The 27,624-nt window shown below is 41.6% G+C and overlaps 1 protein-coding gene across 7 annotated transcripts in view; it reads left to right on the forward strand.

Moving 5' to 3' along the window:
* Positions 1-27,624, forward strand: part of PTPRG (protein tyrosine phosphatase receptor type G) — a 621,815-nt gene that overhangs the window by 496,879 nt on the left and 97,312 nt on the right. For 2 of the 7 annotated variants that reach the window (XM_084635116.1, XM_084635117.1), the window contains exons 9-13: positions 4,514-4,698; positions 6,840-6,948; positions 10,105-10,154; positions 12,711-13,638; positions 22,737-22,869. In XM_084635116.1, the coding sequence (XP_084491242.1) occupies positions 4,514-4,698; positions 6,840-6,948; positions 10,105-10,154; positions 12,711-13,638; positions 22,737-22,869 (1,405 nt within the window). The remainder of the gene's footprint in view (positions 1-4,513; positions 4,699-6,839; positions 6,949-10,104; positions 10,155-12,710; positions 13,639-22,736; positions 22,870-27,624) is intronic. The other 5 variants (XM_084635118.1, XM_084635120.1, XM_084635121.1 and 2 more) reach the window with 4 other exon arrangements.

Consider the following 27,624-nt stretch of genomic DNA (forward strand, 5'->3'; position numbering starts at 1 on the left):
GATCTGCAGTGTAGAGGCTGTGTCTAGTCCCCAGGAAACCACCACAAATGCTGCCATCAGCTCTAGACGTCAGCTGAGGTTGCACAGTGTTTTAGTTCAGAGCAGCCAAGTGCACTCAGAGCTCCTTCCCTTAGAGCGACTCCCCGTCATCCTCCTCCTACTGCCCTTTTGCAGGGGACACAGAAGGCAGACACTATTTCTGTTTGTTCTTGTTGCACCAGCCCAGAGAGGAAGAGATGGTCCAGTTAGGGTAATAGCCGAGAACTTGGAAGACATGACTTTGATTCCCGGCTTCACCACAGACTTCCCATGTAACCTCGGGCACATCACTTAGCCTCTCTGCGCCTCCGTTCCCCTTCTGTAAACTGTGAATAATAACACAGCCTACTTCATGGGGTTTTGTGAGGGGTGTTGCATTATAGACTGTCAGGTGCTCAGGTACTACTTTGCTGGGAGCCATATAGGATACATTTGTCCTGAAATGAGGACTGGCTGTGGTGGTTTTGTGTTGTAACAATTCCAAGACCTAATACTCTCTTTATCACTGCCTATCATGCTGACCAATATTGTCTCATTGTTACTTTGCCTTCCCCATCTGTCTGTCTGTCTCTTGTCTTATACTTGGATTGTAAGATCTATGGGATGGGACACATCTTTTCTTCTGTGTCAGTACGGCGCCTAGCACAATGGGATCCCAGTCCATGACTGGTTTCAGAGGAGCAGCCGTGTTAGTCTGTATCCGCAAGAAGAACAGGAGTACTTGTGGCACCTTAGAGACTAACCAATTTATTTGAGCATGAGCTTTCGTGAGCTACAGCTCACTTCATCGGATGCCATGACTGTGGCTCTTGGGTGCTATGGTAATATAAATCATAATTATGGCTGAATTTGAAGGAAAGGCATGGTAATATTTTCTCTTAAAACAGCTGAGATCTGTTATTTCAATGTCAAATGGCTTTTTTTAAAGAAATCATCAATTCACTGGCTTGTTTGCTCATTTAGCCTGAAAAAATCTTGTTTCTTTTCCGTGTATTCTGTTTCAATGCAGAGTAACATACAAACATTTTTCCCCATCTCCTCTCTGTATTTGTATTTGTCCTTCAGCTTTACACTTTGCAAAATCAGTAAGGGCTCTTTAGCATCCTAAAATATGGTTTAAAAAAACCCAGAATCTGTGAATCTTCTCCTTCCTAAAATCCAAGACACGCACAATATGGAAAGGAAAATTGGCTCTCTAGAAAATGCAGATAGTTTTATAAACAGTCAAATCATGTACTTTTTCTCTCCTTTCAGACACTTGTTACATTATTATGTTCTGTTCTAATTAAATCATCAGATTGAATTATCAGATGAAATGTTTTTGATTCCATTGTTTCCTGAACAGGTTTGGTTAAATTAATAAACCATATGTTTCATTTTGTAAACAAGAAGGGGGAAAAATCCTGTTTTGCCCATTCATCAATCCAGAAACCCTCAAAATAGAAGCTGAATAGAAAATGCTAGTTAGTACATAATCATAACACATTCTTCCCTTGTGCCCCAGAATAATTGGAACAAAGTCCTATTAAATCATAAACTTTGTGAATATTCTTTACTGTGAAATAGCAGCATTATGGATTCAGTATCCTTATAGCGGGCCTGGACCCTGATCTTCCAACCATTCCATGGCCCGATCCAGCGGAGTCTTTTATCACATGTGTTAGTGAAATCAGCAATGGCATTAGAGCGATTACAGCCACGCACTATGCTTAACTGGATCAGGGTTCAGGTTCACAACATTGGAAACAATGTCAGCTCTGTACACAGAGTGGCTGCAGGATCACTGTCAGGCTCTTAGGCACAAGTCTCTAAATGAGGAGTCAACAAAAGCTAGAGGGACATTACAAGTATTTGGGGCCTATTCAGGCTGTTGTCCCTTTATTTTATGTCTCCTGTGATGATTACTGGAGAATTGCTTTTTAAATCAATCCTTGCTGCAGTAAAACAAACTCCAAGGAGGCCTGGATGGGCTTCTTTTGAGACTAGCCACTACTTAACTGGATAGTGTGTTTGCTGCTGATTGACACAAGCTCCCAAGGTCTAAGCTTGCCCCCAGTTCCAAAAGACTTTGAATGGAATGGAACGATAAAGCAAGTATCGTCAAGGGGACTGTATGGGTTAAGTGCTCTCTTTTTCTCTGGAGAGAACTAGATGGCTCCATTGGACACTGGATAGAGTCAAACCTACCGGAGGTGCCTGTGCTGCAAAAAGGGAAAGTTAATGCCTCGGCCCCCACCTAAACTAGCCCACACTAGGTAGACGGAACATGAGCCCCATGCAGCCACTGGCTCACGCTGTAGGGCTAAGTGTTGAAAGAACAGAGCACAAGTAGGAGAGAGAAACAGGCAGTACGCTCAGAGGAGAGAGACAGAGGCCAAGGGTGAGAGAGAGGAGCTGTTTCTTGGGAACAGTGACTTAGTGGTGTCCTAATTGGGGTTTCTGGAAGTGTCATTGCCGGTGGTAGGCTGCAGTTTTGGCCACCTCCGTTCAGAGTAATCAGGACATTTGCAAATAGGTAAATTACACTTGAAACGGCCACGAGTTTGACTTGCCAGTTTCTTTTGCAGGGGGAAAGTCTACTGCTACACATCAATTGCTTCACAAGCGTATCTCGCAAAGACAAGAAGATTCTGTTCTCTCATTTTGCACCCGTTTGTTATAAAGCGAGGGTGACAAATGCACAGGATACATTTAACAGGTCCATCACACTGGAAATACTGGAGATGCACGTGTTTAGCCATTTGCAGCATGTTTTTCTGGATAAAGCACGGGTGTTTGGTGATGCAGCAGCACGTGACATGGCCAGACAGGAAACCCAGAGCTGGAAATAGATTTCATTTTCTCCCCAGTGCAACTGCGATTCTTCAGGAGTCAATTGTTTGTATGTGTACGCTCAGGGAGCCAAGTTAAGATGGGTGTGTTTTCACTTGTTGTGGAAAGTGGAAGTGGGAAGGATAATATTGGAAACAGTGCACAGACTTAGTGGTCTGGGTGACACCCTGAGCCTTTCCTGTCAGCAAAGGCCAGATCCTTAGTCCCTGCTGAGTGTATTGAGGTACTGTAGCATGCAATTCTTTGTGGCTCAAGGGTTATATTTGGAAAGAGGGTGTGAGAATTTGTCCTGAATTATATATTTTAATCACGACTCTTTTAAAAGCTTGGGAAAATATATAGCCCTTATAGCGGGAGACCAGTATGTACTTTATAGACAGCATATTAGTGCCATCTAGTGTTCTCCATTCATACGCCTTTACATTTCAGTTATTAGACCAATATTTTTTTGAGTTATCCTGAATGGGCTGAGCTCTTGAGTGCATACCAGCATAGAGCATACCCAGGGTCAGTGCCCATACCCCGTCCTCCTCTTTTGTAGGCAGCTGAAATAATGAGCAGTTCAGCTCAAGCTAGGCCATTCCTAGGGTTTCCCTCCTGGACATTCCCCCCTCAAATCCTAGCACACTCTGGCCAGAGAGCAACTTCTACCTTCTTTATATCTGAGGTGGGATTAGAAAGCCACAGCTTCCAGAGCGAGGCAGCAGGAGTCAGTCAACAGTTCCACACAAAGAAAAGGAGTACTTGTGGCACCTTAGAGACTAACCAATTTATTTGAGCATGCTCTGCGACCCCTGAGCATGCTCAAATAAATTTGTTAGTCTCTAAGGTGCCAGAAGTACTCCTTTTCTTTTTGCGAATACAGACTAACAGGGCTGCTACTCTGAAACCTGTCAGTTCCACACAGCGTTCCTCCCAGAAACCAGCTAGGAAGCATCAGCCAAAGAGCTATGTGCCTGGTTACTGACATGCCCTTTCTTCCTTTTGTGACATTTGAATGACAAGCAATGTCTATGTTTCCCTGCAAAGCAGGTGAAGAAGAGTATAAAATATCCTTAGTTTATTATGCACTACTGGGCATAAAAAAGAAACCATATAGTGTCCCAGTAATAACTCTTAGATCTGATATAGGGCATTGGATCTTCAAAGTGTTTAGCAAACGTTAGCTAATTCTCCCAGCACCGTGTGAGGCAGGGAAGAATTATTGCTCCCATTTTAGGCATCAGGCAATTATAATACAGGAAAGTTGCACAGGGAAATTAAGACCCAACGGTTTAAAAGTGCACTGAGCACTTGTAGGTGTGCAGAACTCTCAACGTGCAGAGGGCGGGCTTTGTAGGCCCATCCGGGGAGTGAAGATTTTGTGCTCATTTGTAAAATAAATAATTGGGCCTAAGCAACTTGCCCAAAGCCACAGACGTAATGGGCCCTATTGTCTGTTATCCTTTTCCTGCACTTGGCACAGGAAAGCAACTGCAAGTGGTTAAAATCCCATTGGTTTCAGTGTAACATAGAGTAAGATATTATAGAGCTTGGGTAAGTGTGTCAAAAATCTGGCTTTTTAATGTTAAATGCAATTATTCTCCTATTCAGTTTCTCTCTGTTCTTCAGGAGAGCTTCATATCTGATCCCTTTTGTTTAGTTTGCAGTACTCCCCCGGTCAACATGAAAGTGCAGCCTGTGAACAGAACAGCTTTGCTAGTAACTTGGAACCAACCAGAGATCATCTACCACCCTCCCGTTATGAACTACATGATCTCCTACAGCTGGGCTAAAAATGAAGATGAAAAAGAGAAGACTTTCACCAAGGACAGTGACAAGGACCTGGTAAAACTACAGCATCAGCAATTGACCTTAGTCTTAAGCTAGCCTTACACTGTACTTTCCTCAATAGGAGAAGGTGGGGTACAAAAACATTTGTTATATTGAAATGAAGGGTTATTTTTGTAAATCGCAGTGGATTGCTTTTCACATATTCCTTGCTAGTTGAATTCTATGTAGCACATCACCCAGTATACCAGAGGGTTAATTTATCGTTCACATGGTGGGCACAAAGGGAAATGGGTAGGCAGGTATTTTTTTATATACGACTGTTGAAAACTAGCTGGCTTGGGAACCAGCTCCACTCACTCTGAAAACCTTTTTGGCTTATGTGCAACTTGCTGTTTTCACAGTAAGGACTGATCATGCAAAATCTGTTACTGGACTAGTGCTTCCCACTGTGCATAGCCCATTGAAGACTATTGGGACTGTCCCTGGTAGGGTTTGCAAGATCCCGGCCTGGGAGCTGGGGATGCAGTGGCCCAGGCTGCAGTGGAAAAAAGGAAGTGTGCCTTTTCCACATAGATTTCTCTGCTGGTGAGATAATAGAGGGAAGGGCAGAACAGTTCAGGTGAATGTGGAAAATACCAATCCACCAGCTCCATTTACGATTGGATCTGTTTGTCATTCTTGTCCAAGTGGAAGCAAATACTGTACTAGTCTTTAACATTCTTTGCATATAAAATCAAAGTTATATATTCAGGTTTGAAAGGCCTCCGTTTATTGTTAATCAAAGGAAGTCTCTGGAATAAGGAAATCAGTAATTGTATATGCACATGAAAATGCAAGAGCACTGAGAGAAATTTCTAATGAGTGTTATTTTTTTTCAAATACACAGTCCTCTGGGCCCATTCAATCAGTTATAGAATAATACTTCTCTTACTCTTTCAGATGAAGATTCTTTTACTTCATTTCCATTTATATTTTCAATTTCCCCCACTAGACATTGTTATCTAGGTCACATTAGGGATTGATGTACTTCATGAAATCAGAGAGGAATCTATTGAAAGACACTCAAGGTTATGAAGGTTGTGATGTATTGTAACCTCTCTCTTGTCATAACGTCACATGCTTAAGGGAGATTTTTTTTCATCAGTAATGAGAATGGAGTACATTAAACAGCAGGGACAATTTGGGCACAAATACAGTGTCTTTTTTATATAAAAATAACGAAATATGCAGGGAATTCAATGAAGTGATAGCTTGAAGTGAATGGCAGTAAACCCAGCTCTGGAAAAGGGGTAAAGGAGGAGGTAAAGGATTCAGCCAAAGTTTAGATTAGGGCCAAGAGAGAGGCATGGCAGAAAAACATCGTTTGACAGTGAAATATAATTTACTGTCAAAGTACTTGCACTGTGGCAGAAGAAATTGGGAAGTCCAATTGCTTGAGACATTTGAAACTAGACTAGAAGATAGTGCACTGGCCTTGCAAATGACCTACACTGATACTCAGTGCTGTTAACTTCCTCTGCTGCAAGGCCCAGAGAGGAGCAATTGCTGGCAAAAAGGAGATCAGGGAGCACACAGAGAGTGAATGAATGGCTGGGTAGCCTGGCAGCATCTCCAGAGCATCCATGTGCATATTCAAATACTCACATTGTAATGGTGATGGTGGACTGGAAGGCGATTCCCAGCCCAGGGCAGCCATTCAATGTGGGGGCACCATATGCAGCAAATTGCCCCAATCATCCCTGCTGTTCCCTGCAGAATAAAGCTCCTGGCCTAGATACTATGGTGGTTGGTAGCTGTATGTTCATATCCCGGTTGATGGAAAACACCCTTTTCTCCCCCGCCACATGTTTTTATTTTAATTTTTAAAAGATCAAGTAACCTGCTCGCAGTTTTTTGAGCAGTGAGGAGTCGCAAACGTGTGTGTTAGTGTGGTAACTAACGCATCATGGGGGAAATTCTCCCCTGTGCAGAGAGCTAGCACAAGCCCTGTGCACCACTTAAGTCGCGCTAAGGTCTAGCAGCTTACATGATGCGCGGGCCAGCAGCTGGACCTCTGCACAGGGGTTAATGTCGCCCTTTAGAAATAGTCTTGTCCTAAATGTTCTGTGTTAGCACAGTGCTCTGTATTGTACAGATTGATCATGGAGAGCCCTTTGGGGAGGCAAATCTGAATAATATCTATTTCTTTTAAACAGAAAGCCATCATTAGCCATGTCTCACCTGACATCCTTTATCTGTTCAGAGTTCAAGCAGTTTGCCGAAATGACATGCGTAGTGACTTTAGCCAGACAATGCTCTTTCAAGGTAAAAAAAACATCTGTTTAAAATTGTGATTTTTTTCCGCCTGCTTAACATTCTTTTGCTGACCAAAATGCGTACACGGAATAATATTACAAGGGGTCTGGGTGTTATAAACAGTGCTAATTTCCAACTCTGATCTGCTGAGGTTAGCAGAACATTCATTCAAAAGAGAAGGGCTCATTGGCAGACTCTTCTCAGTGATAGGTTGTCAACTCCTATAATTACTTTCCATCTCCCGCTGAGTGATCCTTTAGAACCTGGATTTGATGATCTCCGGAGCGTATAGCAAGTCCCTTTTATTAGCCCAGGTTTTCCAGAAGGAGGAGATTTGTGATGAGTGTGGTCTTGGCTTTGATGGCTGTGAGAATCCTTTGTTGGTATTGTACCAATTTGTTTGTTTTGTTTTGTTTAATTATGTTTAAATTTTGTATCTGAGTTTAGAGCATGCTTGTCAGTGCCTTTTAGAAATCTGACTGAATATAAATATATGTAACCTTATTTAAAATCAGCCTCTAGCTACCTAATTAAAAAAATAAATCAAAGGTAGCATAGCCCACTGCTGTGAATCATAAGAATTACTGTAATCCACATGTAGCAAGGATTAGGTCTGGTTAGTGTCTGTATGGGATGAAGGAAGGCCCAACCTTACAAGACAACAATGTGCACAGATTCTTACTCCTGAACACAGTGTCATTGATCAACAAAACCAAGATAGTTTAAATTGGTGACAAAAATTGTTTGTCAAGCTCTCAGCTCTCATACATTTCTGCTTCAATTACTCTGAGTAGTGTGATAAGTCTGAGACCAGGAATACAACTTAATTTTTAAAAATTATAAATCCAAGTCATAAGAAAAAGCAAAGAGTTAAGTCACTTGAGTCAGAAGTTATCCATTAAATTAACAGAGACATTTTTAAGGGTGACCTTTGGAGAAATATGGGGGTTTCTAACCTCTGATAATCTGATAATCCTTAACAGCTGAAACTGTCTATGAAAAGTCAGGCAATGGTCACGATTCACATCTCAGATCCAGAAGGTGCCGATTTTGTCTCTGGTTAGGGTGACCAGATAGCAAGTGTGAAATATGGAGATGGGGGTGGGGGATAAGAGGTGCCTATATAAAACGGAGCCCCGAATATCTGGACTGTCCCTATAAAATCGGGACATCATCCTACCTCCAGTATTATGTTGTCACTGCAAGTGTCACATCTAGCCCAAGTGTGGAGGGGGAGGTTTTATCATATCTAGTATCTAATAAATGTATACTGTACACTTCACTGTGGTATCTGAGCACCTGGATCTTCTCTGTGGATCTGAGGGGAGACTTTTGGTCTTTGTTTTAAGTGCCCAACAGGATCAGAAGTTTGTGTACTGGGGACCTTTCATCTCAGCTCTTTAAGCTAAGGGTGAAAGAGACTGAACCGCGGAAACTTGACCATGATACTCATTTGATTATAGGCAAAAGAGCCTTTTGGACAGCTTCCCAATTACATGAAGAGATCTATAATGGAGGCTATACACACACCAGTATGGCAATGGCAGGTGGTGATGTGTTTCCCTCCTTAGCCACTCCCCCCCCCCCTCCAAAAAAGTAGGGCAAGTTCTTTCAATTTTACACTGGCTCCAGAATCTAAATTTTAAAATAACTCCTCAGAAGGTTTTATCACACTGTATCTTGCTTGTTGGCATTGTTTGGTTGTTTATGCAAATGCTAGCCTGAATTCATCTAGAAGTTTAAACTGATACACTCAGATTGGTGGGATGTGTGTGGGGAGGTGGGGGGGACGGGACAGTACATTGGGATGGTTAATATGTAATTTAATTTGTCTAGCAGATGACGTACAATTTATATTTCCTTCACCCTTTATAAACTAGTCATTATAAATAAATAAGAAAATAAGAAAAACCCTGTTTCGTGATGGCTGGCAGTGTTTTAAAGTATTTTATTAAAGTTTTATTTTGAAACATTGCTCACTCACATACACACTCTAAACAAACCATAAACATGTACCTAATTACAAACAATACACAGCATGTTGCATGACAAATGAACCTGGAATGCATTTCTCCCCCACTGTCACTGAGGGATGTATAATTGCTTACAACAAACTCAGTTCCTTAAATTTAGCCACTCTAATATTAATTCTGAATACCAGGGACTGGAATCTGATTTCATTTATATCAGCCTAAATTGAGATGAACAACGATGTAATATGTTTTAAGGTCAGTAGACATTATGATCATTTGGTCTGACCTGCTGCATAACTGGGCCATAGATTTTCACCTAACTTGTGGTTGAGTAAGAACATATATTTTATGGCTCAGTAGGCAAAGGCCAACATTTTCAAAGCCGAGTAGCTAACATGAGGCTTGTAAATCCATATTTAGGCACTAATATGGATTTAGATGGATAACTTCAGGCACCTTAGCTTGAAAATGTTGGCCTGACTCTCAATTTACGCTGGAGTAGTTGGGACCAGAATTTGGATTTGGTTGTACATATCAGGCCACTTCAGACATTTTTTTTACTCCTCTGTGGTTACCATCTTACACACCAGCCACTGTTTCCTCTATAGCAATCCCTAGGCACACTCAGTAGCAATAAGAACAGGAGGACTTGTGGCGCCTTAGAGACTAACAAATTTATTTGAGCATAAGTTTTCGTGAGCTACAGCTCACTTCATCGGATGCATGCAGTGGAAAATACAGTGGGGAGATTTTATATACACAGAACATGAAACAATGGGTGTTACCATACATTGTAATGATAGAGATCAGGTAAGGTGAGCAGCAGAAGAGCAGGGGAAAAACCTTTTGTAGTGATAATCATCGTGGGCCGTTTCCAGCAGTTGACAAGACCGTGTGAGGAACAGTAGGGGGGAAATAAACATGGGGAAACAGTTTTACTTTGTGTAATGACACATCCACTCCCAGTCTTTATTCAAGCCTAAGTTAATGGTGTCCAGTTTGCAAATTAATTCCAATTCAGCAGTCTCTTGTTGGAGTCTGTGTTGTTTTTTTGTTGAATAATCAGTAGCAATGGCTCTCAAGGTTTTGACATTTTTAGACGCCTTTAATTTCAGAGAAATTGTTTAGCAAGAATAACTGCATTTTTTCAGCTTCATATCCCACATAAATATTATCCTTCTTTGTTTCCCAGCTAACACTACTCGAATATTCGAGGGGACCAGAATTGTTAAAACAGGAGTGGTAAGTAGTAGACATAAATCAGTGCAGCAAATGTAAAAGCAGTTGTAAATTGTGCCATAATACCCACCAGGTGGCAGCATAATGTTGTAGATCTACTGTAGTGATTTGGGAGGGTGTTACTTTATTTAAATCCTGAGCAAAAGTTTTAATTGCCTGTCTCCACACATGGAATAGCTTTATAGCTTCATGATTCCGTAAGCTTTCTTTGGAGAGAAAATATGTAATCCTAATGATGACTGAGAATATGCTTAATTTCTTTTAATAACTAAATGAACAGAGGTTCATGCAATAGGAGCCAGGCAGTGGTTTGGCATGTGGCATCTGCAGTTTTCCAATACTGTGGAAATACCTACTTTTGTGTAAATTAGGCCTTAGAAAATTATTTATTTTAATTCTTTATTTCATGTTACTTGAGGCTGTAAGTATTAACTAAGGTGAACTTTCAACAGCTCTTCTAATTTCATATTCCAAAACCCAGAAAGTGCAATAAACGAATATATTTTACACTACTTAAAAATGCTGTTTTAGTTCTGAAAGAACATAGTTATGTACAGTGCTGTAATGTCAATCAAATTTAGGGACTGAATTCAAATTAGAGAAGTTAGGCTAAGTACTTTGTTTCTGGTTTCACTCAGTCGCATTCTGAATGGTAATACCCCAGTAACACAGACCTTGAACAAGAATGATTAACATATTTCAGGGATAATGTAGAGATGTACTAGATATACAAAATCTGCTGCCAACTTTTACTTCTTCAGCCCAGCTCTGAGACTAACGGCGAATGCCAGAGAAAAGCACATTTCTCAAAGCTATAGAGGTTCAGATTGATAAGTATCCAGAAGTTCAGATGCTTATTTAACGTTTGAGCTCAAGATCTCAGAAGAACAGACTCTCCCTTGAGATCTCCACTTCTTTGTGATTGCAGCTGGGTCAGAAAGAACATGAGAGCAGTCTTTCTTGTTTTGCTGCAGCATTTCAACTTCCTGGCCTGGCTGAAACCAGGAGTAGCACAGGGATGCAGAAGTATTATGTCTAAATATACTAAGCTTTTAAAACTCTAAAATTATTTGGGGTCATGGACATTTTATGGGTTGGGTGAAGGTTCAGATCAGTGCCCATGTTACCCATGTTTGCTGTCCCTCATAAATGCATTTGCAGCATAACCTCCACTTTATTTTTGTTGAGTGAACTGGTAACATGAAGTGTAAGTGCAGCATGGTCCAGTGGCCTGAGCACAGAACTAAATTCTAATCCCAGCTCTTCCACAGAATTGTTCTGTGTCTTTGGACAAATCAGCGAACTTCAGTATCTTTAGGGTGATCACCACTACAGGCAGCCACCGTAAAAGCGAAATTCATCTAATGGTTTTCAAACGTTTAGCCAGGTTTTATAGATAGATAGATAGATAGATCATATGTGTACAAAGTTGATCATGTTAGGGTTGCTGATCACCTTGCAGTACAGCCCGAGTAGCTGCAACTCTGGGTCACAATTCAGCCCCTGCTTCCCTCTAGCTGCATTGGGGAAATAAACTGTGCCAGCCCTTTTTCTGGTACAGCTTGCTGCTCTCTCCCTCTCTTCACACCCCCACCCCCGGCTCTGCTGGCCAGTGAGTTGTGAGGGCAGAGTGAGTTGGGTACCGGCACTAAGGAGGCCCTGTATGCCCTTGTACTGCCCTGTGTGGGTGCACAGCCAGGGTCTCAGTTGAGATCTTTTGACGGATGATGATGCCAAGCTGTGCCATAGTGCCAAACCTTAGCAGAATAACGCCAACCTGTGCAGGGTAACTAACAAGATTAGGAAAGAATAGCAACTGAGTCCCCCGATCCTGCGATCAGATCTGTATGGAAGGACCCAAGGGCTCTTTGTGAGAGCAAAGGATGCCACATGTTTGGATCTGATTGCAGGAACCAGACCTGTTATAACAAAATGAGGGACATTCAAATAGCTGCTGTAACACTGCTTTTACTGTAAGGTGAAATGTACGTGATTTCACATTTTAAACATTTTTTAGTCTACGGTTTTCGAGAACTGGCATAGTGAAAGTCATTAAACTTTTTAAAAATATGCTCCCTCCCCACCTCCCGAAAGGAAATGTTCTTCAAAAGTCGCTATGGAAGGGGAGAGGTCGAGTATAAAACGAAGATAAGAGTAATGAGATATTGCTGTAATTGTTGTTTGGAAATGGCAAATGCAAGAACGTTTGCCTCTCTTGGGACTGTCGACACGGCAGTCAGAGGTGTCACTGCAGCTGGTGTAGACGTAACTCAAGATTGCTTTGATCCAGCTAGATCAAAGCGAGCTCGAGGAACAGCAGCGGTGAAGCCGTGGCATGGCTGCTCAGGTACCTACCCAGGGTCCCACATGGGGTTGTACAGTATGGGTACATCAAAGCTAACTTGAGTATGTGTATGTGGTCTGTGATCGCACCAGCATGCTTGGTTGACATAATCTGTGTCGTTTGCCTTGTGACTTTTTAAATGCTTGTGCTTGTGCTGTTTCTGGGTAGATTTTACTCCAGATTATTGTATAAATATACTTGTCTCATTTGAACAGAATAATGGGCAGAATGGAGTGTTTGGAAAGAAAAAGAAACCAAAAGGAAAAAAGAGCCGAGGTAGCATATCAGGTACCCCTACTGACACTCTCTCTGGTGTGTTTTCTTCCCTTGTCCCCTCTGGTGGTGTCTTCAAGCCTACAGCTTCTCCTGCTTCTTCAGCTGACATGGCTCCCATCAGTTCTGGATCTTCTACCTGGACTTCTTCTGGTCTTCCTTTCTCCTTTGTTTCAATGGCAACCGGAATGGGACCTTCATCCAGTGGAAGCCAAGCAACCGTGGCCTCCGTGGTGACCAGCACGTTGCTTGCTGGCCTTGGGTTTAGTGGTGGCGGTATTTCCTCCTTTCCTAGCACTGTGTGGCCAACCCGCCTTCCTAGTGCTGCTTCTACCAGCAAACAGTCAGTTAGGCCAATGCTTACAACTCCTGAGGCTTTATCTTCCCCAGGACCGGACAGTGATTCCGCTCTGACAAAAGACAAGGAAGGAGCAGAGGAAGGAGAAAAGGATGAGAAGAATGAAAGTGAGGATGGCGAAAGGGAACATGATGAAGAGGGTGAAAAGGATTCGGAAAAGAAAGAGAAGAGTGCAGTGACAGAGGCTGCCGAGGTACAAAATAACACTGAGACCACACTAACGACCATTTCCCCTAATAGAACTGTAGAGGAGGAAGGAAATAAAACCATACCTGGTCAAGAGCAAAACATTTTCCCAACAGATAAGAGTCCTGAAGAAGAGAGGGTTACTGAAACAGACACTCAGCCCCAACCTCTGCCCTCCACCCAAGTGCCACCAGCATTCACAAATGAACATTATGTAGGGCAAATCCCAAAGGGACCAGAGACAACATCAAGAAAAGCTTTTCCCAACGACCGCAGGTTTCCAGAGGAAAATCCATCTGATAACAGATTTATCACCATTAACCCAGGTGAGTGATCCTGGGGGAGGGATGAGTGGGAGCTGTGTTTACTGCCTTATTTCAAAATCCCGTTGAAAAAGTTATAGGGACTAGATTCCTCACTGACTGACACCCCACATGATCCCATTAGCAGCAATAGGGTAAGTCAGTGCAGGACTCAGCCCACAAATGATGTTAGAATTCTGGGGGGGCGAGGGGATACCCAGGGGAGGGAGGTTATTGTGTTAGGAAATGACCCAGCATCCAATTAAAAACATGTGCTTCTAGCTGGAAAATGAAGTTTGGCAAGAAATTAGCCTCCAATGTGGTTGGCTGCTTTAGGAGTTTTGTTGTTAGAAATTAATATAGCTACCTATAACTGTGAAATTATCTTTGAACAATGGACGCTGTCTTATGAATATTTGTTTTTCATAAGCAGTTTGTGACATATGTATGAAGTTATTTAGGCATAAGGTTTTCACTGCTTAGGTCCAGCATATCTGGCTGGCTTCTTTCTCACCACGCACTCACAGGCCTCAATCCTCCAGCCTGATCCACAGAGACGGCCCTTTGTATTTCATAGAGTCCATGGAAGTTAAGGGGGTTCTGCACAGGTGGATGTGGATCACGTGGATCCAATTACAGGGTTTACCTTGGTCTCCCACTGAGATTTCAATGAGATGACTGTCTGAGTGACTGTAAAATTATGTTTGTTTGTTTGTTTGTTTGTTTTTAAAAATCGCTGTTTATTTTGCAGAGCTATAGTATGTTTAGTAATTTTGTTTTTCCAGCTGTTGTGGAGTTAGAATACTGTGAAAAAGCATCTTAAATATTTATTTCTTTTACATTTATAAAGATTAAAATCCAGACCTTTTATGCTAAGTTACAGCTCAGAATCAATTTTCACGGCTAACTTTAAAAAAATCAACCCCCCCCACCCCGCCGCAACCTTTAATGATGTTTGTTGATCCGACTCGAATGCTGCAACTCAGAACTGTTCTGCAAGAAACCAGACGAGCAGCAGTGGAGCGGTCATGCTCTAACCCCGGTTTGGCTGACATTTTTTTATGCAGACTCTGCTGATTTTCTAGCTTTCTTTCTTCTACTCCATGGTCTCACATGGTGGTTTTCTTCAAAGTCAGCTCTTCCCACCATACATGCTTTAAAACACTTGCGTAGGCAGCCCGCAAGACCCACCATTGCCATGTCTGCTTCTTGTCGGGAATGAGCATGTGCGCTCTGGCTGCCTTTTGCAGTGCTGAGTCAGAGCTCAAGGTCGGAAGAATTGGGCACAGTGGAATCTCACTTCGAGCCCACGTGGCTTGCTCTGTGAAGGCAAATCTGCCTCTTGAATAGAGGTATTGGGTTCTTCCCTCCCCCTAGTAAGCAGTACCTAATGTCCTGATTTCCTCAAATGTCCAAATTTCATGTCCTTTGTGCAAGCTTTAGCAAAGAGCCTGATGGCTTACTGCCAGTGTAATGTAAATGAGAGAGGAAATGGACAGATGGCTCCGATGTCCATCAGAGGACATATGGTTTGTTATCACATTAGTTTTTCTGGGGTGTGAGTGGGGGGGGGTTAAGAAAAGAAGGGACCCATTGCAGTTTGTGAGGAAGGTGAGAAAACGCTAATGCACAGCCATATTTTATTATGGATAGGATTCACTAGTCTGACATGGCTTGCTCCCACTCTGTCTGACACACGGAGAGCCCATATGCCTCGAGGAATCTCAGGAGGGAGGAGAGGAAGTCGCTCAGGTGCAGTACAGAGAGTCCGGCATGGCTTGTGCTAATCAGTTATCAGGTCTGTGGGCATTGTTCACTTGGAAGTTGTCTGTGGGCTATCTGGAAAGACAGAACATGTAATGGATCTTCCTGGAGACTTAAGAAAAGGACAATCAGCCTATAGAAGTTGCAGCCAATATGGTTTGAGGTTTTTCCATGCTGGCGTGAGGAAAGTGACATCTTGGGATCAGCTGTGTCCTTCATGTTCTGACTCAGGATATCTGTAAGGAGAGGGCTGTGAGTCAGACTTTAGAGCCACAGTCTCCCAACCCTGGTCTTAGCCAGGGGAAGTGATGAGTGACAAAGTTTCCTGCCATCTCCCAGGCTGGAATCTTAATTGAGTCTCTGGTGGCATCACCGACAAATTCGTTCAAGAACAGGGGGAGGTCTAGCTTCTTTTCAACTTCATAGGCAGATGGTGTTAAGCTCCTAGATTCTTGAATCTGCAGAAGAGGAAATATGAAGGTGAACCTTGAGGGACATGCAAAGACCTTTAAGGGCCAATTCACACCATTTTCCTAAGGTAGAGTCCCCTTTTCTGTCCCTGAGCTCTGAGGGGGAAATGTTAGTCTCTAATAACACCAGAGGATTTGTCACAAACCTAGTGACCATTGAGTCAATCTTTGGGAAGGACCAACTCTTCTTTGCTGTGTCTTGATGGAGTTTTGCAGTGTTTGTCATAGCCCTGAGGGATGGAAGACTTAGAATCTGGATCCCTTTATATATCTGTATATCTTGGCAGAGAGGAAAAGGCTTATCCTTCAGCATCTCCTCAGTGAAGTCCTCCATCGTGTCATCATGTGAACCTTTGTTCCAATGGCCTCCTTCAGGGACTGGTTGCTTGCTAAGGGCAGGTTCCCCAGGAATTTGTTCAGTACATTCAGATAACTGAAACTGAAATGGCTGAGGAGGCCTGGCTCTTCCAAGCCGGAAGAGGAAAGGGAGAGAGCTCCCGTCTCTCTCAGGAAGAGATTCTGCACCTTTGGAAGCTTTCCTTTTTTATCCTGATTTCCACATAGAGCACACAGGGGGTCGGGGTGAGGAATGGGAGGGGAGTCACAGGCTGAAGAGGCAATGCCCAGCTGCGGGTGAGGGAAGAAGAGTAACCACGCGAGTGGGATGGGCCCTGGACTCCTGAACACCCTGCCCTACCATGAAAGAATCTTGGGATAAATCCCTTCCAGGAAACATTTGTGTGCAACCCGGGGAGGAAGCCCTTTGGCAACTGAATACCTTTTTTTTGTTGTTGTTGAGCGAGGACCTCAGAGGAAAGTCCCCTGCTGCTCCTGTGAGGGGAAAGTGGAGCATTGGGTATTATGGCATCCCCCAGCCTCAGGGTGGGGAACTCTCGAATGAACTTTCCTGCGTCAAAGGTGGGAGCTGAGTGTGCTGATGCCCCACGGTTTCAGCCCAGGAGGATCCTTAGAGCACTGCTCTGCCCTTTCTGGAGGAGGAGGGTCATAAGCACTGCAGTCACGGGGGAGGAGAGATAATTTTCCCCTTACTCTACAACCCTGACCACCCCTGACCACTGCACTCTGACTGGGGTGATGAAACTTTGCACTTAGCGAGTGCAGGAGATGGAACTTTCCCAGGAACTGGGTCTAGGCCAGGGGTGGGCAAACTATGGCTTGGGGGCTGCATCTGGCCCTCCAGGCATTTTAATCCAGCCCTCGAGATCCCGCCGGGGAGTGGGATCCGGGGCTTGCCCTGCTCCATGCAGCTCCCAGAAGCAGCAGCATGTCCCCCCTCCGGTTCCTATGCATAGGGGCAGCCAGGGGGCTCCACACGCTGCCCCTACCCCGAGTGCTGCCCCTGCAGCTCCCAGTGGCCGGGAACCACTCCTCATTTCTGGCCCCATGCCAGAGTCCTCACCCGCTCCCGCGCTCCAACTCCCAATTTTGTGAGCATTCATGGCCTACCATACAATTTCCATACCCAGATGTGGCCCTCAGGCCAAAAAGTTTGCCCACCCCAATCTAGGCTGTTGAATGGACTCCCACTGTGGAGAAGCATGACAGTGGAACTGACCACTCCCAGCACTAAATGCAAACTCACCTTAGCTTTCCTTCAATTATGTCTTCAAGTACACATGTCAATACACAACACACCCAAAACGCTACTCAAATGCCCTAAAACTACCTCGTTTATTCCCTTGATTCTGGAAAACCCTTCATTCATGCAAAGAGACCCGTCCTTTGCTCATGCATGAGTTGTCTTCAATGAGACTCCTTGCATGAGCAAACACGACTGTCACAGCTAGTGGTTTGCAGGCCTTACGTGGCTTTTGGAACACTGAGATAAGCATGTCATTAGATCAAAGTTTGTGAAAGTTAGCATCCTTAGGTGACTGGGGTGGGAGGAAGTTTCTTAAAGCATTGCTGAGAACTAGTACGGGTGAAAAAAACGTGCAAAGCACTCCCAAGATGTGCAAAAAAGAAAGTCTGTGCAGTTGATTATGGTCTCTAGAGGACAAAGCAGCTTTTTTCGGATACTTTCATTTATACAGCGAACCCGAAAAGCAAAATTCGCTGTCAAGTTATTTTGATGGGGTTTTTGAGTGGAAAATTGTATCATTTTAAAGAGTAGAACATTGTTTTATAACAATGTACACTTGCAAAATTAATTATAGGGGACCAAATTAGCCGTGCGTAAGGAGAGAACTGAGAGGGGAAGCACAGCTGACTAGAGGAGAATGGGAACGCATGAGAAATTATGGGGAAAGAGAGACCAATTAGTGCAGGAAGGCTCATTTTCTTTTAGCGCTTATTTCACACGCACATATACATACTTTTCCTGGGGCCATGTCATTATATTCTGAATGGCATTGGCCCCCTCTTGTCTGGTGTTACTGGCCAACGTTAATGGTTCCTTCTGCTATTGAGTGCTTGCTCACATGCTCCTGTTTCAGTTTTTTGCTCATCCCTCTCTATTGTGTTTTTTGCCTGATTGTGTCTTGATCTGCAACTGTAAAATACACAGCTGTTCAGAATTATTCAGGATTTTTTAAATCTGGAAATTAGAAGGAGCTGCAATTACAGTGGTATTCTGCACAAAAAGCATGATTCAGTCTTAACATGCAATCACTGGTATTAATCAGCAGAACTTTGATTTGCCATGTTGGAAGCTTAAACAAATCCTATTTGATACAAGATAATGTATTCACTTTCCACCTCTGTCATCAACAAATTTAACATATTTCCAGTTGATGCTTTAGACTGGGTCATGAGCATCACTTGAAAACAATATAGATCTAGACCCTGGCCCCGCGGGATTCCATTTGATAGGAACTCCTCCCTATTCCCTACGGGGTTACAAAGCTTCACACAAGTTTGCTCACAAGAGAGCTTTATAGTGAGATCATGTTAGGCATGCTAAACCTTTTTTAGTCTCAGTATAGGACTTCAGTGCTTTGGTTTTCAGAACAATATTCACTGGGGCTGAGGTTACCAAAGCCTTTTGGGGATAATCTCATTAGGATAATTAAACATCTGTATAATTCTCTTTCTCCATATGTGCAAGAATTATTAAGTTGTATTTTCATGTGACTCTTGAGCTGTTTTGCTTGGCAAATTGTAGAAGCATATAGTAATAGGGTTTGAATGCTGGTAAATAGAAGAACTGGATTACGCGAGGAGATCTTATTCAGAAGAACAGTGTGAATCTAGAGGACTTTATTGGTTAGGGGTCATCAACATTAGTTTAATAAATAATGAAATGACACGTTTAAGTGTTATAGGAGTCAATAGGAATGAGCACTGAAGAAATGCCTATAAATAAATAAGTAAAAAAATTTCAGCATGATGACATTTTAAAAAACATTTTAAAAACGTCTCACATTTCAACCCTTAGAATGACTGACGTTATCTTTGAGTGCTATTAACTGACCATTTTGAATCAGCGTGTAGTCTAGTTTACTCAAAGGAATGACTGACAATTGGCTTTCATTTGAATGAGTGGATGATATGAGACAGCTCTGTTGGAAAAATGACATTTTGTTGGATTCAGAACATATCTATTGTCTTGGTTATCTGTATCTAAAATTATATGACAAACAGAACTTTGTCTGCATTGGAGGTTTATGCGGTGTCAAGGGATGATAAAGGGGAAGTTTCAGCAAGGCATAGGTAAGGTAGGTAATATGTTACCAGCAACTGTTGCTTATTGTGACAAGTGGCATTACATTTGGAGAATAAACATTTTTATATTCTCAGGGAGAAAGCTTTAGAGACTAGAATTTTCTGACTGTAGAATTTCTCTTTCTCCCATTGACCTTTGTCAATAAATCCCCATGCCAAAGCACCCTTTGTTGTTCTCTCTCGCTCCAATTTCCTGTGCCAAGTCCTGAAATAGATGAAAGTGCTGAATAAGTGTTTCTCAAGACAGTGATTGTTATGTCTACCTACACCCTTCCGCACACTGAAAAGTGGATTTTGAACTGCCTGAGCTCATGTTGTGTAGGGCTTCCTGAAGCAGATATGCTATAATAGTTTTTATGCCTTCCTACTGGGATGAATTCCAAGCCAGTAAAAGGCAAACTGAATTAATTCAACAATGACATATGCCACTGGAAACTGTTTACATTTCTTAGCAAAATTGGAGTTTCCTTGTCCATGGGTTTGGTTTTGTTTTGTTTTATGCCGAAGTAAGGCATATCCTGGGCACAGTTACAACGAGGGTACATTATTTGCTCTACCGCTGCTCGGTGTTCTCAGTTTAAAAATGAAAGATTGAAAGGCCGAGTGCAGAGAAGTATACAGCTCTGTATCTTTCTTTTCAATGTATCATTTCCTCAACAATTTTTTCCTGTTACCCAGCCTGCTGTCTTATAATCTGCTTCTCTTCCCCTGTACCGAAGAAGGCACCTGCTGGCGTCCAGATGTACTGCTAAAGTCTTCGAGCATCAACACTCATCTTACAGCAACTGTCGCTGATGTTTTTATTTCAGTTCACTCCAAACATCGCTTAAGCAGTTAAAAACACTTAAAGTTTCTCTTCAAAACCAAGAAACTGATTTTCTCTCTCGAGTGGCAGATTGTTGCTTGGCCATTTCCACTTGGAATCTCAGCCTCAGCCATCAGCATCAGTGAATTGTGCTACCTTTGACATATTGAGCTCTTTCTTTTTTTCACATCCGTGGCAAGACAGGTATGAGAGGTCAGATAAGCACAATCTCCCCAGTAGAATAAATAAAAGAAACATAATGAATATTACAAAAGTATTGTACTTAATTACGGTGTGTCAAAACTCTAAGTCAGGATGTGTTTACTAAGGGATGTAATTTATTTCATACGAGCTGAAATATACATTTTTATGCCGAAGCATAAGGAGAGGATCATGTATGGAACACACACCTTGTAGGAAAGAAGTGAAGTAATATTCTATCTGGCATGGGGTTGCTGGTGCTATTTCACTTTCCTAGTAAATTTTAATGGACCATATGTTTTAATTTGCTCTTCTCTACCACTCAGTAGTACCCCTTCCCCCCCTCCCCCACATGAGTTTTGATGCTTAATTATTTTTAAAGTGATTTGAGTTCCACTGATGAAAAGATTGTTCTTGCTTCAGCTACTAAATGAAATCAAATATCTTAATCGTGGTGCACTGTTAGTGTGTTGCAATGACTAAAGCAGACAATGTGAAATAGATTATAAGCTCTAATGTATAGCGCACACAAGTTCTAAATAAAAACTGTGAATAATGTTTCTGAGACAAGTTAGCAAGAAGCCGGTGCCCTCTGCAACCTTTATTCATTGAGGTTAGAGACTAGGAATGATATTGGCTACTCATCTCTCTTGTGATCAATTCTGCACTCAGTACACGTTCTCTTCCCCCCAAAATCCCTCTGATTAGCACCTCATTTAGGCTTGCCTGCCAAAGGGCATTACCTCCATCAGCCTATTTCTTAAAACTAGAAAGATTTCTTGCTGGGCTTGCAGCAGCCTATGGTCTTGCTCTGTTTTCAGCCGTCTGGCAAAAGCATTTACAATTAACCTTTACTTCCATGTTGTTTGAATTTTACTCCTGCCTACGGAGGAGTACAATCTAAATGCTATTAAAATAGAGTATGACTTCATATTATGTGACATCCAATTATCCGTGTTTTGCCTACCTATGGTGAAAAGGCAATTATGTTTCTCTGGTAAGATTTGCTTCTGTTTCAGAAGAGATGATAATACAGTACGGAACAAGGGCATGGAATTGTTCTAGTCAGAGAAAACACATGGCGGGGGTGAGAGGGAATAAACAAAAAGTCAAGTGTGTATTTTTCTATCTTTGTTCTAATCTGAAGCCATTTACAATCTTCCTTACCCTGCTGCTTCTTATTGACATTTGTGGAACAGCCGCAGGCTGTTTGTTAAGGAATGCAAAATGAATGACAGAAACTGCACCCAATAATTTTTCACTTAAGCTATTGTGCAAAAAAGTTTCACTTTTCAACAGTTTGTGAATTTGCACAAGTTAGAGGGCTTTTTGAAATACGGAATGGTCCTTAAAATGTAAGTTATCGTGGGACGGGGTCCCTCTTGTCATTATATGTGTATACAGTTCCTAGAACAATAGGTCCCAATACCTGACTGAGGCCTCTACTTTCGTGTATGCAAGGCCCTATCATCCTAGTGTTAGTTCTGCTGACTCATCCTGATATCAGCTGCCAGGATCTTGCCATAGTTTTATTTTGTATAAAACCTGAGAAGTAAGGGTTTCCACAGTGGATTGCAACAGGTTCCATCTGTCCACCCATTTCAATAATCAATGTTCTAAAAGTACCTTCGTATGTACTAACTCAACAGACCTTAACAATTCACCGAGCATTATGACATGCTACTGGATTGATAATGGGTTGAAGTTTTTTCTAAGTGCAGTTATTACAATAATGCATACATTAAAGTAAATTTTACATAGAGCTTTGTAAAAGAGTAAGACACATTCCCTGCCCCAAAGCACTTACAAACAAGGGGCATGAACCTGCAAACTTTACTTACCAAGCAGAGCTCTTAATTCATTGAGCTGGGGGAACGACTTATGATGGTAAGAGTAACGCTTGGATCCTGTTTGCAGGATCTGGCCCTAAAATTGTGGGTAAGTAAAGTTAAGATTGCAACTAGGTACAGTAGTAGAATCCAGTTGAGGCATTGTATATGCACCATACTTTCATGCTGTAATGCTTATATGAAAGTGAAGAATTAAGCGACTCGCTTTTTTGAAGGTCCATTCTCTGATTATTTGCTCACATCATGTGAACTGGAGTGAAACTGGAGTGACAGCAGTTTTAATTTTGTGTATAAATGTAGCCATTGTAGCATCATTCTATTTACTGGTACTGATTATGTTCATTACAGCAGACAAGAATAGCTCCGGTATGGCAACCAGACCTTCTCCTGGCAAAATGGAATGGATCATCCCTCTGATTGTGGTATCAGCCCTGACCTTTGTGTGCCTCATTCTTCTTCTTGCTGTGCTGGTTTACTGGAGGTGAGCCCGTTTCCTTTACATTGGGAACTGATTGTGATTTAAAAGACTGTTGGGAGTGTCTTTTTAATATGCCTCTGTAATTTTTATTTTACTGGCTGTGACGATGATGGATGATATCTCTAGAGGTGTTAGGACAGCTGTATTCGTTAACTATTTCAAGTGTCTCGTGTATTAATTTTTGTGTCATGAAAATGAGATTAGTGGTAGCAATGGCCAAAACCACTTGTAACACAGACTAGTGTTTCCTCAATTACCTCTCCTTAAATAACTGTAAGAACGCACGTCAATCCTGACCTTCGGGAAAGATGGTCTTGCGAAAAAGGCTCATTGAACCGGGGCTCTGAGTTCTAGACCTGTCTTGGCCACAGACTCCCTGTATGATCTTGGACAATTCCCTTAAGAGTTCTGTGCCTCAGTTTCCCCATCTGTACATTGAGGACAATAATCCTTGTCTACCTCATAGCAGTGTTTTGGGGATTAGCTCTGTAATATTAGTGAGGTGCCCAGATACTACTGTAATAAAACACATAGTAAAGCCTATGGGAATAAAATACAATAAAAACAAACCCTTTAGATTGCCTCTTCTGAAGAGATCCTGTTGGTTAGGCCAAGTTGTATATTAGTTTTTAATGATGGGGATGATAGTTCCCCCATGGGGGAACTAGGTTTAGCATCACTAAACTCATCTCATTTTAGACCTTAAAACAGATTTGATTCTAAAGCATCTTTCTAGATGTACCTGAAGCCACTGCATCTTTTGTCTTCTGTTGAGATAAAGTTATTTGCTAGCGTTTACCTTAGCATGTACTTCTGTGCAAGACAGGCTCTGAGGAGAGGCCCAGGCTTTTCTGCTATGGAATTTACCATTTCTTTTCTAGAAGAGAATCTGGATCCTGAAGGACAGGAGGGATGACTAGTTCAAAAAGCCCTGGAGTGCCTGTCCAGAAAGGAAAGATTTAAATAGCAGGTCCAGGAAACAGCAGGTCTCTACTGGTTAAATCTTTGCCATCCCAGTCCAGAGCTCCAGGGGTTTCAGATCCACTTGCTGTCATGGGGACCCAGATGTTTAGATGGAGTAACCAAGGCTGGGAAGTGGGAAAAGGCAATTTCAGGGTTCTAGCACAGATCAGCGTGTTGGATTTGGGTGCAATGTTCATTGCTGGTGTCAGTAGTATCAGTGTTGGTTTTGGTTTGGGTCTGTATCAAAAGAACTTGAGTTTTCACTGTTAGTCTTTTAAACCATTTTTCTTCAATGGTTGAGCACAAATTTACAAAGGATTAACTTTAGTTAAGGATTAACTTTGAAGTGAGCTGTAGCTCACGAAAGCTTATGCTCAAATAAATTGGTTAGTCTCTAAGGTGCCACAAGTACTCCTTTTCATTTATCTCACAGTGATTTAAAAGGCCCTTCTCAGAAAAAAGCCTTTGAGGTTGAAAGAAAATCATAATAGGAATCATCCAGGAAAATGGGTGCATGGTGCTGGGAGATGATATCTTTTATTTGGGAAACGTTGGTATTTTTGGTACAATTTCACTAAGGCACTGTGAGGAGTAATTGAGAAAACTAGTGTTGGATTTGCTGAAGCAGTAGCAAAACTTTGCTCGAAGATATGCAGTAGAATTGCAGTGCCTGCTTCATCACCAATATCTGTAGAGCAACCGTTAGTAAATGCTTTTAACGGAGATGGCTATACTATGGGTGACTACAATTAAAATATAACTGAGGTTCAACACGTTCTCCTTTAACTCTCCTAAAAAGTCACTTGAAACATTTTATTTGTTCAGTACTTACAAAAAACTACATAGAGCAAGGAAGAAACATGGGGAAAGACTTTAATTGAAATTCAGTTACTTATTTGATAGCATAAAGGCACAGGAACTAGTCTTTGTCTATTCTATAATTTGCATGAGTAATAAACCATTTGTTAACAGATTGATAAGAATTATGAAAACCAGACATTATACCCCATCACAATAATGGAGAGCCTCTCAGTGTATGTAATCTACACTGAAAACTCAAGGAGATTCAATATTACTTTAGACATAAAAAATATACATTTGGACCTCTACATGAAGCACAAATATATGGATGTGATTATCGGTCTAAAGGTATTTATGAACAAATATAAAATAACAAATTTGGAGTTAATAACCAAACCAGAAGGGTACGCATTAGATGTTAACAGACATGCCATATATACCGAGTAGGAATTAATTTAAGATTTTGTGTATGAAAGTCCTTGAGGCTATGAAACTAGTATACAAATGCAATAAGAAAGGCAAACAGGGTTCTGGAATGAATTAACAAGAGCTATAACACCAATTGTATGCAGTGATATTTCTGACTGTACAGAGCATTGGCAATGAAGTGGTTCCACTTCATTTTGAGTGCCCTTTTCAGTTTCTTCACTTTCCTTAGGAAAAATAACGTATTTACATTGGTGGGCATTTAAAATAAAACCACCCACGCAATCTAATCTAAAAGTTAGGAAATTAAGATAAACTGGGTCTTCAGAAAGAAATACTTAAAGTGAAATGGGCAACATATGGAATAATTTGCTAAATAAGGCCATCAAAGCAAATAGCATGAAAATGAGTATGAGACGGATTTTTCAGAGTGAGAAACATGCTACTGAAGTATAAGCACAAAAACCAGTTGTTAAGAAAAGATAATCCTCAAGGGGACAGACGTGTTGGTCCAAGTGGTCTTTTCCTGTCCAGCGATTCTTTGTTCTTGTGTGAGAAAAGCATTAGGAAACTCCTACCGAGAATTAGAAAATTCAGAAGAGACATGGATTACCCTTTAGCAATGCATTTTGAGGGTAAAACAACTTGATATTTTCACTTTTGGGCATTTGAGAGACTAGATGATTTGAGAACAGAGGTGACATAAATAGAACATTGAAGCAGAGCAAAGCCTTCTGGTTGTTTGCATTGTATCGATGCCCTAGCATCTAGAGGTCTAAATAAGGAGTTAGATTTTTTTGTTTGTGAATATATATAACAAAATTAACTCTGTTCTGATCCTTTGCAATTGTCATTTCATGTTCTATATATGAAATGTTTCATATTATGTAAATGGAAGGGAACAGTTTGGAAATTGAAAGAGCAGAAGACAGTCTCTGTTTTTCTAAGCTTTTCCCACCTTTTAAGGTGTTGAACTTCAATATAGTATTCAGTAGAAAATCTTTACAGTTGGAGATATTTGAGAGTGGTTTGTCCCACTTCTATATGAGATTCTTGATTTGCAGGGGCAATTTGTGCTTCCTACTCCCTTTGCCTGAAGGAGATTGGACAAATGGAGACTGTGACATGACTGATCTTTGAATGAGGAGGTCACTTTATTCTCTCTAGCACTGCTACCATCTGAAGTCAAGAAAAGACATTACAACATACATCCAGCAAATTTGGCCTCTTTTTTACACTCATTTTCTTAGTCTTAACATTTTTTTAATGAAGCTGCAGTGCAAAGCGGGCTTTGGTTTTTGTGAGGTTTTTTTGCATTATTATAGAGGCAAATAAAATGTCAGCATAAATCCCATTGTCTGATACCCCAGAACAATGAGCTGATAGCTTCCTCAGATATCCACAGGACAACCAGAAACCCAATCTTTGTATTATAACAGAATTGGCTTGAAACTTTACTGGTGTTGATTGTGAACCTGTGGTTGCTGGAGTAGGAGGAATGAGAAGTCCATCATTTAACATTTCACTTGTGTATACCTTGGTTCACATCTTTATTCACATTTGAAAATGAGTTTGGCAATCTGATCTTTAGTGCTAGTGGACATGATGACTGGAATGCCTGTTCACACAAGGTCTAAAACAAGATGACTTGTTTTATGCCTGGAATGAGGGGCATTAGTAGAGTGGCAAAGGCAAACTAGCACAATGCTTATCCAGACTGTGCTTGGATCAGTAGTACCCCACTCCTGCTAAATAAAGTATGTGTTCCAGTGACAGTTAGCATAGGAATACTGAGGGAAGGTGAGAGTCTAGTCATGAACATAATCACACTGGTTTGCAGGAAGGATATCTAGACAGTCAGTTGCTAGTCACAGAAGTACTGATGGGAACAAACCAAAAGGTTTGGATGTGCTTATGTGTGCATAGGATCCCTTTCTCTGTGCTTTGAGAATTGAATGAAATATTCCATACTTCTAGCCTCCAGACCTCTGTGTGTGTGTGTGTGTGTGTATGTGAGCAAGAGACTGTACGCTTAACTTTTCATACAGCAAACCAATTTGTGTGCCGTGCTGTGCCCTGATATGGCATGAGACATGTTAATGGTTACACAGCCGATTTCAGTAAACTCTATCGCAGATTAACCCTCTATATGGTGGGACTGGTATTATCAATCATTAGAACTGTGAAGGTAAGCGGGATACTTGGTGTCACTAGTTCTGCATGTTGATGCCAGAATCCTCTTTGTACGTCTGTTTCATAGAGGAGCAGGGAGATGGCTACATTATTCTGGGAACACACGACATATTTAGACATGCAATGAGTTCTTGTCTCTGAGCTTTACAGTGAAATAAAATGGTATTTCATGTGACTGGTGACCTTTCATTGTCTGTCAGATGTTTTTGTTTGTGCCTTTATTCAAAACAATACCACGCCATAGAGAGCAGTTTAAAAAGGGTAAAACACGCAGACACTGTTAAGAAGCAATTAACATTTTAGAGTTTTAGCCAACAGCAATTTTTAAATAGGAACTAAATTATATCCATTTCTCATTTTCAGCTAAGAGGAGGA

The sequence above is a fragment of the Lepidochelys olivacea genome (assembly GCF_965140295.1).
Source record: "Lepidochelys olivacea isolate rLepOli2 genome assembly, chromosome: 7".
NCBI lineage: Eukaryota > Metazoa > Chordata > Testudines > Cheloniidae > Lepidochelys > Lepidochelys olivacea.